Raw genomic sequence first — 12963 nt, 5'->3', positions numbered from 1 at the left:
AATGAAGCCTTTATATGAAAATCTCTCTTTTCAAAAAGCAGTAGCTTGGCCTTGCCAAAATGGAACAAACAAAAGTTTAAAGACTGTTCCAGCACTATTGAAATGTCTTTTCCCTTTGAAAGAAGTCTATTAGTGATGCAAATGCAAAGTTATCTGCACAGATGATAATCCCAGCAAACAAAACCGTGAAACCATTAGAACTTTCCAGTGCAGCTCTAGTTCTGAGAATCTGTCTTTTAGGCATTAAAAGAGCTGGTTCTTATTTGGGATAGTTGTTAGCTTGCTTATCTGAATCCTGTGCTAATTATCACCGTGTTTGGCCGAAAGAGGACAAATAATTCTCCAAGAGTAGACAAGCTAAAGACAGGCCTTCACTTTGTAACCCTAGCAAGTGCCTTAAACAAGCAAAAACTAGATCCGTAGCCATGGAATAAGAGTCAGGAGTTTAATTCTCAAGATACCAGAGGCTTAAGGTGGAACTATCTAGAAAAAAAAAAATTCAATGCTATGTAGTCCTGAGGCAGTAATTTAAGTGATTCTCTTACATTCCTGATGTTTTAAAACAAGTAAAGACAATTTGGAGGGCTATTTTTGTAGGTAAAGAGATGATCATTTTCCAATGTTTCAGTCAATAGATTCTCAGAGCAAATAATTTCTTTGAGAATTTAGTAACTGTGTAATTTTACTGTAAGCACAAAAGATTGAGAAGCTATATTTTCAGCAGTAAGTAAGTAGTATGCTTGATTATTACTTGCCTATACTTCACATTATCCTTAACAGGCAAGATGAGACCTAGTTTCTCAAGGGCCACCAGGCATTAAGTAATATTAGTAGTTAGGAGGTATGTACCTACAGGGATCAGTAAAACATTTCTGAAGCAGAAATCCAACATGGTATTGCCGAAGTGGCCATAGCCTAGTTGATTAAAGCTTTTGGAACTGCCTAGTGGGCACATTACTGAGAAGAGAAAATTTATCCTCCATTACCCACATGTTGTAGCTGCTGTCCACAAAGTTTGAATGTAATGCTGGCAATCTGAGTCTTAAGGGTAGACCTTTTGTAGGTAAGTAGCAGCCAAGGAGTTTCTGGATCATCACAAATTTACGTTTCCGGTGCGGGAATGGATCTGTTCCACGATCCAACCTCCACAACCTCTCTTTTGCAGGCTTGACTGACAGTTTTTGATAATCCAGGTCCTTCTGGGGAGGAAGGTCACTCGCTGCTTCGGTTCTGCCCTGTCTGCCCCCCCACGCGGGATAGTGGGCTGCTGCTCTGTGTAATTCCGGTCTTCCCTGGAGCTTCCCACGCCCTACCCACACCACATGCTTTCTTGGCTGCCCTCTTTTGCACTCTGGCAGGCCTAACTTCTAGGGTCCAAGTGTGGATAATTAGAGCAAGCACAGTTCACTTCCCTCAGGGCTTTCCTGTGTGTTGGGCCTTCCCACAATCCCAGAAAGGGATTAATAATCCTACATTTAACTGCTTCTAAAATGAAGTTCGTGACATTTCCTCGCAAATTAAACTATACTGCCTACTTAGGAATACAGCATGACCAACTTTATTGTGAGGGGAGTAAGAAGCTACTTTCTCCCTGATCTCGCAGTCCTCAGCATCTCACGGTTGCGGCCGAAGGCAGGTCAGGTTCGGTGCGTTCTGGCAGCCCCAAGTCCGGCTGGCGCGCAGAGCTAGGGCGCGCGGACCGGGAGCGCGCGGGGCCTGGGAGCGCACCCTCTGGGATTGCGGCTGCGCAGTCAGGTCGGAGCCGGGAAAGGGGAGGAGGTTGGAGCAGCCGGAGTAAGGGGAGGGGGAGGGGGAGGAGCGGCGGAGGCGGAAGCCATGTTGGAGTTTTACCCGGAGCGAGGGGCTGCGAGCGCTCTCCTCTCCTTGTGGGTGTGACCCGGGTTCGGCGCGGCGGCAAGCCGCAGGGGGGGGGCGGGGACGCTAGGCAGGTAGTCGTCGTCTGCCGCGGCGCGAGGGGAGGGCGGCCGCAGCGTGGAGCCGGGCGATTGTGACCGCCGGGGGAGCAGGGGGCCCGCTGCGGCGCCCACTCTCCGTGTGGCCCCCTGAGCGCCCCCCCTCCCCTGCCCGGGAGGGAGGCGGGGGGCACCCGGGGCCCGCCATGAACCCCGGCTTCGATCTGTCCCGCCGGAACCCGCAGGAAGACTTCGAGCTGATTCAGCGCATCGGCAGCGGCACCTACGGCGACGTCTACAAGGTATGGGCAGGGGCCGCGCGCCGGGGGCCGCGGGGTGCGGATCCGCCGCCGACAGGGCCGGGGGCGCCGCCGAGCCAGGGCTGCGAGTCCGCGCTGCAAGTGCTCGGGAGCCTGGCGCTGGGGGCCGCGGCGGAGGAGGAGGAGCGGGCGCCTGGGGCTCCGCTGCCTGGGACGGAACAAAGAGCCAAATGCTTGACCCCGAGACCGCCTAGTCCTTACCTGAGCTCTCTCCTGGATGCGGATTTTGACACCTCCCTTCTGCGCATTTCCAGGGAAGGGCTGTACTGGAGCGGGCCACAGTTCTCCTGGTAGTGCTGAGCGGGGCCAGGCGGCTGTTGCATTGGCGGTGTCGGTGCAACGAACCCGACCAGGGGTCTTGGCGTTTGTCAAACTGCGTGCTGCTCGCGAACCTGGGATCGCCTGCTGTAGGTTGGGAGCTGCTGCCCATCGGGCCTGGTGGTCCTTATTACATTGGGCAGCCTCTGTCGACAGTCCTCAGCCTTTACCTTCTTAGTATTCGCCTGTCCGGTCCTTTAAATTTTTCTAAGACATGACTTTCTTTTGTAAAAGAGATCTAGTTAGTATTTTTTATTTTATTTTTGGAAGAAAGAACAACTTTGTATTCTCCAAGTTGAACTGGACTATGATTTCATAGAAACTTGTTTTTGTCAGTGACACATGAGAATCGTTATTTAAAAAAAAATTTTTTTTTAAGCAAATCTAGTACTTAGTAAAGGAAGGTACTGGTTTGACAAAGTTAGAATTCAAAGTCCATTCGTAGTACAGCATTCCTGTTGTAGAGGGATCACTTCTAAATGTGGGAAGATAAATCACTCTTCCCTGGCCAGCTCAACTCTTGGCCTCGCAGAGACTGCCAAGAAGAGCAGAGGCTTGTGCCAAATGTGGCAGCAGTCTTGATTTAGTTGCTATCTTCTTACCAGTAACTGAAGTTGAACTCCTCTAGTTTCACTTAACACCTGAGGATGCACAAAGAAACTTAACTTACATTGGAAAGTTTAGTTTTAACTTTATTTTGCCCACAAGTAAACAATTGGTTTTTTCTTTTGCTTCAATAAAATGCATAAGGTAACTTAGATATTTAATACTGTGTGTAGCTAGTGTTCTGCATTAGTCTTGTTTTGTTAATGATTTGCTTTTCTCCCCTTATGAATCTTATCATTATTCTCCATAGACAATACAGATGTATTGAGTACCCCCCACCCCTTAAATATATATAAAATCCTGGGCATCTAAGAACTTGGGTAGATGGTCCTAAATCCTACTTGGTTTGTAGTTTTTGGACAAGAACAACATTAAGCAATTGTTTACTTTTTTAATTGCAGTTTTATTTTGTGCTTCAGAGAAAGGGAACCTGGTTGTAAGGACAAGGAACAGGAAGATTTGATTTTGTCTGGAGGGTCAGAGGATCATCACCTTTCAGCAGAGATTTGGAAGAACTAGGCATTGCTTAGAGCAGGGGGAGAGGGGATGATGCCACATAGAGTGAGCATGATTCTGAGGTCAGAAACACTGGTAAGGATTTGAAAGAACTGTATGGTCTGAGAGGATGGCTCTAAATCTTGCAGGCCTTTTAACTCTTGTGAGGAGATTGAGTTTCTTGGTACAGTGGAGAAACATTGCAAGTTTTTTTTAATTATTATTATTTTCTTGTTATTGGTGGTATTGGGCATCAAACCCAGGGACACTTTACCACTGATGTACATCTTCAGCTATTTTTACATTTTTTATTCTAAGATAGAGTCTACTAAGTTGCTGAGGCTGGCCTCAAATTTGTGATCCTCCTGCCTCAGCTTCCTGAGTTGCTGGAATTACAAGCTTGCACCACCACATCCAGGGATTGCAAGGCTTTAAATGGAGTCAGATTAGATTTGGACTTTTAAAAGCTTTCTCTATTGCAGTGTGAAGAGTGGATTGGAGGGGAAGAGCAGTTAGGAGGGTATTGGGATCATTCTGGTAAGAATAATGATGTTTTGAATTTTTTTTAACATTTAGTGATTTTTCATTATGTGCCATTTTAATTTCCTTTTATTTTTCTTCTTAGTGGTTATCACTTTTTTTTTTTTTTTTTTTTGTGGTGCTGGGGATTGAACCCAGGTCCCTTTGTATGCAAGGCAAGCACTCCACCAACCGAGCTATAACCCCAGCCTGATGTTTTGGAATTTTTTGATGACTGTGAAACTAGAAGTGGATGGATGCAGGTAGCTAATTGATGGCTGGTTAGTGGAGACTAGTTATATTTAGTTGAAAAGTTAACTAGAACTTTATAAATGTATATGTCTTAGGTGTTAGTTTGTACAGTAAGTTCTTTATAGGAATAATTGGCCATGTGTTTAAGAAAATAACTGATAGTTAAGCCACTTGATTAAAAAGTTAAAAAAAGTTAGAGCCTGTAATTTTCTAAGGACTTCTAAATGCAATATAGGTATAATAAATTGATTGATGTTGTCATTCCTTTAAAATGACAATGTCAGCTAGCATTTTTCCAGTGCTTATTATTTTCCAGGCACTTTTTAAAGTTTTTTGTACTGAACACTAACAACCCCCTTGTGAGAAAGATACTATTATTAATTTTACTTTGCAGTTCAAGAAACAAAGGCACAGGGAGGTTAAAGTAACTTGCCAAATTTGGTAGGTGCAAAGCCAAAATTTGAACAAATTAGAGACTCTATTCTCAGCCAACAGGAAGTACTGATTCTTGAAAGATAGAACATGGCAGATATATAGATTCGAATTTCCAGTAGAGAAACTGAGGCACACATTTATTTTAGTATTTGAGTTGTAGCAGTCTTCTGGGGTAGTATGGATCCTTTTTTCCCACCTTTTTTATTGGTGCATTATAATTGTACATTTTGATGGGATTTGTTTTATATATTCATGCATGCACACAATATAACAATATAATTTGGCCAGTGTCACTTCCCATCACTTTCTCCCTCCCTCCCCACTTCCCACCCAGTGGTCCCTTTCCTGTACTGATCTCCCTTTGATTTTTAGGAAATTCACCTCCACCTTTGTTTTTCTTTTTCTATCTTCCCCAAATGCAAGAAAACATATAACCTTTGACCTTTAGAGTTTGACTTATTTCACTTAACATGATGATCTTTAGTTCTATCCATTTTCCAGCAAATGCCCATAAATTCATTTTTCTTTGTGGCTGAATGAAACTCCATTGGGTAGTGTGGATCTTTAAGTAGTAGTTAAAACTCCTAACTCCTACTGTGCAGCCAAGGCTTGATGTTTCTGTACTCTGGCAAGTAGACTTCAGATAATAGATTATTGATCCCTGCCTGCCAGACTCTTCCAATACCAAGAAGGACTCAAAGTAGAGAAATTCCGTGTGTGTGTGTGTGTGTGTGTGTGTGTGTGTATTTTTTTTGGGGGGTAGATTATACCCCCTGCATGCTAAATAACCCAGAGTTTAAACTATTTGAATTTTTTTTCTGTATTCAAGTTCAGGCTATAAAGATACATATTTTTCACATTTGTTTTGCTTACATTTTTCTTACTTATACAAATCTTGTTGATTAGTTCCAGAGGAATGCAGTTTGTTCTCAAAAGCCAGTATATGTGATTTGCTTCCTAATTTGTCATTGTTTAGGTACTAAAAATGGAAAGATCAGATTAAATAAATAAATTATACCTTATTATCTGTAGTAATACTTGGGAGCTTGGTGTTTTAAGGGATTTTTATCTTGAAAACTGTACCCTACCCACTGTAATATTTATTGTATTTAAGTTGGCTGTTTAGTTACAAAGTACTAAACCAGTATGTGGAATATCTGGGATATATTAGCTATGCAATCTTACAAAATTGCTTACTTCTCAGAGGTGTCTTCTTGTGACACTATTATTACCATCATATGCTCTGCTTTTTTTTTTTTTTTTTTTTTTTTGGTGGTGGTGGTGCTGGGGATTAAAACCCAGGACCTTGTGCATGCAAGGGAAGCACTCTACCAACTGAGCTATATCCCCAGCCCATATGCTCTGCTTTTGGTGTTAAATGTTGAGTTTTATTGAACAAATTAGTTACTGGTTGTTTTTTTTTTTTTGCAGGTGGGGCAGTATATCATTGCAAATATACTTTTCATTTGCACAGTGTTAAAATACTTGAAGGCCTGGCATGGTGGGGCACACCTGTAATCCCAGAGGCTTGGAAGGCTGAGGCAGGAGGATTGCAAGTTCAAAACTAGCCTCAGTAATTTTGCTAGGCTCTAATCAACCTAGGGAGACCCTGTCTCTAAGTAAAATATAAAAAAGGCCTGGAGATGTGGCTCAGTGGTTAAGTGCCCCTGGATTCAATCCTGGTACCAAAAAATAAAATAATAAAATGATTTTAAATACTTGAAGATACAATTAAAAAAGAAAAACAAGCAAACTACTTACTTTGAAGTGCCCTTCAGGCATTATCTGTCATGAAATATCTGCATCCAGGATTACCTAGGAACCTAGAAGCTAACAACTAGAGCTGTATGGTTGGGCCTCAGGGGACCCATGAAGTGCTCTAAAATTAATAGGCTTAATGTGTGTATTTGTGTTTTTCTGAAGAGATGGTAAATGACCTTCGTTACATTCTCAGAGAGGTCCCTGATCTACCAAAAAGAGAGAACAAATGATCTGTAGGTTTGTCATTTTAGAGAGTTTTCTTAGGAAATCTGGTAGTTCTGTACTTAGCATGTCACTATCCAATATGATTTGACATACATTGTACCAGTTTAATTTATGTTACTCGTACCTTCAAGGTCTTCACGTCCTAACTTGTTCTGGGTGTATTACTAGAAATAGTATCTGTGTGGTCTCATGGTTTCCCCAGCTCTTTGTTCATCCTTGTGCTTTCTTCTTTGCTCTAGCCCTTTGTCTCCTGGGGACCTTATCACAGTCTTCAGCTTCCTCCAGTGTAAGCCTTTCCAATCAATCAACTTTTGTCAAAAGCTCTGACGGCTTGAGTCCTTAGAGTCATCTTTTACTTCTTGGACTTATAGACATTTGCCACATTCTGTACATAGCATTTTCCAAAGTGTGGTTGGTATGCTTCAGGAAAAGTCACAGTATAAGAATTTCAAGACTCATTAACTCCTGTGGCAAACAAACCTGCTAAACTTTTGTTTAATGGGGCAAACTCCAAGCTTAATTTTATTATGGGATTCTTTTTCTCTGTAATACCCATTGCTCGTCCTTAGTACTAGTGTCTTGTAGAACATGCTTTGGAAGTGTTGATATTGTTGTTGTTGTTTTTTAATCTACATGTGTTTGGAAAGCCATTCCCTCTGAAGCAGAGGCTGTTATATTGCTAAGCTCCAAGCTTGCATTCACATGTAAGTGGATTGGAGTTTATGAAAGCCTACTGAAGAAACATTGAGGAATAAGCAGTGGTATCAGGAATTATCTTACATTTACAGAATTGCATGTTGCCTTATTTTAACTCTCATCTTTCAAGGTGTTGTGATTAATGTCATCAAAGACCTAATTCTTTCATGATAGCCAGCCTTTCTGGAAAATTCACTTTTTTAAAAATCTTCACTTCTGGTGAGGAACTTGAAAACCTTAAACTTTTAGAAAAGACCTGAAACTAAACATGGTTAGTTGGGGTTATGCTCACTTTTACTTCTTTGGAGGATGAAGTTTAGGGGGGCCACAGAAAATGGTCTTGAACTTCAGAAAGGTCTTTTCAAGTTGAAGGTGAAATTTCTTAGCATGAGTAGTTATTTAAGATGGAAACTCAGGAGTTGGTACAGATCTATTCCCTGAAGGAGATACTTACCTCCAAGCCTTGTTCTGTGTGTGCATTTATTTGTGGAAGCATGTCTAATTCATTATTTTGTATTGCAGATGAGTAGTTTGTTCTCTGAGAGTGCACTGAACCACCATCCTACATTGAACAGCTATAATATGAAAAATATGTTAGGGACTGAGTGGTAAAAATGATACTTGATATTTCTAGGAACATAAAGTGCTTTAGCTATTATAGTTTGGGATTAGAACCTTGCTGGTTTCCTCAATTCTGTCACAGTGAATGTCTTAACAGCTGAACGATTCCCTGGGTGCTCCATAATCTTCATGGTTGACTTCTCTGTAGTTAGAAGCAGGGTTCTGGAGCCAGACTGCCTTGTTTCACCACCTGCCAGCTCCATGACCTTGTCCAATTACTTAATCCCTCTCTCTGTGCCTCCATTTCTTCAGCTATAAAATGAAGATACTGAAAGTGTTTAGGACAGTGCCTGACACACGATACTCAGTCATGGTCAGTCACTATTAGTATTTAGTAGTAGTATTGTATTTTTGTCCTGCTGCTGTTTTTCTTACCTACTCTCTTCCTCATGCTCTGTCTCAGGGTTATTACACTCTCCACTTCTTCCTAAAGTCCCCTTTCCACTTCTTCCTAGAGTCTCCCGTTCTCTCTTCCTTTCCTGATACCTGTATGATGTGCTGCTTCATTTCCCTCAGACCTCAGATGTTCAGATTAATATCATCAAAGACTAATTCTTCCATTATAGTCAGTGTTTGAGAGTTTAGATGTTGCCTTTTAGTAAGTCTGTTCCTTATTAAACAGTACTCCTCACCCCCATTTTTTTTTTTTTTTTTGGTACTAAAGATTGAAACCAGAGGTACGCTTTACCACTGAGCTACATCCCAGCTCTTTTTATCTATTTATTTTTATTTTATTTTGAGATAGAATCTCTAAGCTACTGAGGGCTTCTATAGGTTACTGAGGCTGGCCTTGAACTTGTGATCCTCCTGTCTCAGCCTTCTAAGTCTCTGGGATTACAGGTGTGCTCCATTGCGCCTGGCTACTGTCTTTTTAAGTTTGTATAATTTGGGGGGCCCTCATTAAGAAAACAAAAAAAAAAATTAGAATAAGAAATTTGATACAAAATGAGTATTTATTTAGAATGAGAAAAGATATCCCAAGAAAATATGGTCATCTTAGAGTCAAGCCTCTTTCTCTTGAGAATTCTTTAGGCCTCTAATCAGAAATGCTTACATAAAATGCTTCCTGATAGCAACCTGGCTTCTCCTCTCTACCTGTCCCAGCAACTTTTAGCAATCAGAGAAGCCCTTGCAAGTGCAGGGGCCTTTTTTGTTGTTAACTTCATAGAAAGTTAAGCTCTGCTCTTTGTCTACTGTTCCATAATGGTGCATATTACAACGTATTTATTTATTACCTGTCTTTTCCCACTAGAGAGTATTTTGTTTTGTTCATTGCTGTATCCCGAGACCCTAGAAGAGTGCCTTATACATGTTAGGGCCTTAGTAAATACTTATGGAATGAATAAATGAACTGACATGAAGGGAACGGACCACGGCTACTTGGGTTTAGAGTACTTGTTTCTTACTGGCAGATATCATAGTAGACTTTATAGAGGCAGTGGGGTTGGACTTGACCCAGCGCTCTTCAAGTAGTGGTACAGGATGAGTTAAATGTTTTGTATTATTAGTCCCATACTAAATCAATAGGCTTGTTTTGAGTACCTTTTAAACTAAAGGCTTTTAGTAACTAACTATAGTTTGAGTATCCAGAATCCCAAAATTCAAACTCCAAAATGCTCCAAAATTCAAAACTTTCAATTGATACTACAGATGGAAAACTCTTTTATATGACCTCATGTGATGGATTATGGACAAAATACAGATGCAGTAAAAATATTGTATGAAATTACTTTTAAGCTGTGTGAATAAGATAGATAAGAAACATAAATGAATTTCATGTTTAGACTTGGGTCTTATCCCTAAGATATCTCATTATGTATACACAAATATTCCAAAATTCTAAAAAAAAAAATTCCAAAACTCAAAAAACATTTGGTCCCAAGCACTTCGGATAAGGGATATTCAATCTGTAGTGAATATGCCAGTAGGCTATTATTTGTTGCTTTTTGAAAATGTGATTAAATTGGGCTTTTAGGAAGAGGACTTTGTTCACCAATACAAAGAGGCCTTAGATTCAAGAGATGAAATCATGTTTCATTTCTGCTTTAGGTTTGCTTTTTTAAAAAGCCTTTTTTTAATCTGGAAGATGCCATGTTTCAGAGTTCCAGCTGCCATGACCTGAGATTACAGGTTTGAATTCCTAATGTAGCAATATACTGACTACCTTGGCCTTAAACTCTGTAGCGTTTTAGATCTGATCATCAGTTTAGGTATGTTCATCAAATGAAACATTTTTGTTGTTTTTGTTTAAACTCTAAGAAATTTGAGATTGTCAGAACATTCTTTTTCCCTGTATAGTTGTCCACCTTTTTTTGCTCAAAGGATATTTTCTTCATTGCCTGTAGACAACAGGACAATGTCTAACATTCAGAGCACTGCCCTTTTTGCCCTGTCTCTAAGGATAAGTAAGAGTTAGATTGTTAGAAAGCAGGGAGGAAGTGGGGGACATTCCAGGTGGGTGAAGGATTGGAGACTAGAAAATAGGTTCCCTTAATGTGCAAGGCTTGTGTTTGTGAGCATGGAGAAGGGTTCCTAGGTAAGATAGGGCCAGTTTCCACACTTGTTGAAAACCATGTGAAATTCAGATATGAAGGAGTAGGATGTAGGGAGCACTGAAAGCGTCTGTATAGGATTAATAATATTGAAAGTGGTCAGTTTTATTCTGACTAATCATAATGAGAATGGATCAGAGAGGAAGGACAACATCCACTACATAGATTCTGTGATTCTCAAGTTTTTCTAGTTTCAGAATCCCTTTACACTCTTAAAAATTAATAAAAATCCCAAGGGTGTTTTTTTTCTTATGTTATATCTATTACTATTTGCCATATTTGCAATGATATCTGAGGTATTAAAAATATTACTGTGTGAACAATAAGCCTGTCATATGTTAACATAAATAACATTTTAATGTAAAGCAACTGAAATTTTTCAAACCCCCAAATTAGGAGAGTGGCACCCTACATTTTGTAAATCTTTATTCTCTGGATAAATTGAAAACAGATTCTCAATTCTGCTTTGTCATTCAGTTGATTTTTGTTTGGTTGATATCTGTGAAGAAAATATGGTGTCTAACATGTATGTATTGGATAGCCTTTTCAGATAATTGTGATATTCTTGTCTGATACTTCCTTACAGTTTAAGTGATAGCTACTTTTTTCCCCCTACCCCTGTACTGGGGATTAAACCTTTGGCCACTTTACCACTGAGGCACATCCCCCAACCTTTTTTATTTTTTATTTTGAGACAAGATCTTGCTAAGTTGCTGAGACTGGCCATCCTCTTGCTTTAGTCTTTTGAGTAGTTAGGATTATAGGTGTGGGCCACCATGCTGGGCGGCAAGTGATAACTTCTTAAAGATTAGTTGTAACATGAAATATGAGACCTTTTCAGTGAACCTTCCTATCATAGTTAAAATGCTAACCATCTGTCTCTTGAACTTAGACTAATCTTTTTTATCCATAAATGATTTTTTAATGTCATGCATTGGTCATTTGGAAAATACAGGTTCACTGAGTAACATAGGATCTTCAAGAGTTGCCACACTTCATTATATAATATCAAAACTCATCACTACTCTCATCAGAAAAGTCTTTAAAGTGTTGATGGTAGATATAAGTTTTCCATGATTCCAATTTCTGCTCAAAAGTGCTAGGTTCATCATTTGAAACAGATATTGTCAGTTGTTTTCATTGAAGTTACACATTTATTTAGTTCACTTTCAGGAAAATATCGATCATGTATCTAATTGTGAATAATGACAGTTTGTTAGTCATTCTATTGAGTAAAAATGATGTTGTGTGAAACAGCAGCCAGTTGCTCTTGCAGCTCACGATCATAGAGCAGCTGCTCTGTAGCTAATGTTCTTTGTGCACACTTACAGTTTTATCCCAGGGAATGTTAAAATGGCCAGTATTCCAGGGTCAAAATTGAATAAATATCTTCACATTTATGCTTTGTTTAAGGACATTCTTCAGTGACACTGTATTTCTCCTCTTGGAATGCATGATAATGATGAGCACAGTGACTGCTGGTACATTGTGGGACCACCTCCTTTAGTTGTTCTCAGGTATCAACAGTTCTGTGACCCATGTTTTTGCACTGTAGTGCAAATGTCAGCATGCTAAAAGGGAACAAATTTTGTTTTTGTATTGTTATGAAAATAGTTTTGATCTCTCAGACCCTCAAAAACAATCTCAGGGATTCCCAGAGATTTACGGAACTGTTCTAGAAGATCATATGGAATAAACAAAGGTTGAGGTAAATGAGAGGGCCAGACAAGGCAGAGAGGAGCAAAAGAATGGAACGACCAGATGAAAAGATAGTAGTAAAAGAATGGAAAGGAAAGACCAGAGGACAAATTTGAGTGGGCTTTGTGGAGAAATACAGGAGAGCAGAAAGATTATTCAAAGAGGACTTAAGAATTTAAGTCTGGTACAGATAGGAACACATAGTAGGTGCTTTCTAAATGTTTGTTCACATAAAAGTGGTAGCATGATGTCTATTAATGACCAGTAAAGTTGAGTAGTTTATTATTTTGGATAGATTTTATTTTGATTTATTTTATCAGAAAATAAAGAGATCTGGAATTTCTTGCTGTAGTTACTGTGAAACACTAGTACATAATGTTTTTCTTCATCTTTCTGGGGAAAACAGAAGTTCTTTAGCACTAACTGATGGATCAGTGCCTTTCTCTGAGCTCTTACTGAAGGATTATGTGAAAAGGTACATCCTATGGAGAATAGTGCAGATTTGGAGGGTCATTTGTACAAGGAATTAGCAAGTGGAATTGTAAAATACAG

General features: G+C 39.9%; 1 protein-coding gene across 2 annotated transcripts in view; it reads left to right on the top strand.

Moving 5' to 3' along the window:
- Nucleotides 1-1936: 1936 nt before the first annotated feature.
- Map4k3 (mitogen-activated protein kinase kinase kinase kinase 3) overlaps nucleotides 1937-12963 on the top strand; it is a 172655-nt gene continuing 161628 nt past the window's right edge. For both annotated transcript variants that reach the window (XM_076833921.2, XM_076833920.2), the window contains exon 1: nucleotides 1937-2215. In XM_076833921.2, the coding sequence (XP_076690036.1) occupies nucleotides 2120-2215 (96 nt within the window). In that variant the 5' untranslated portion in view covers nucleotides 1937-2119. The remainder of the gene's footprint in view (nucleotides 2216-12963) is intronic.

This window comes from Callospermophilus lateralis, chromosome 14, assembly GCF_048772815.1.
Source record: "Callospermophilus lateralis isolate mCalLat2 chromosome 14, mCalLat2.hap1, whole genome shotgun sequence".
Lineage (NCBI taxonomy): Eukaryota > Metazoa > Chordata > Mammalia > Rodentia > Sciuridae > Callospermophilus > Callospermophilus lateralis.
This window is presented reverse-complemented; position numbering and strand designations above follow the sequence as displayed.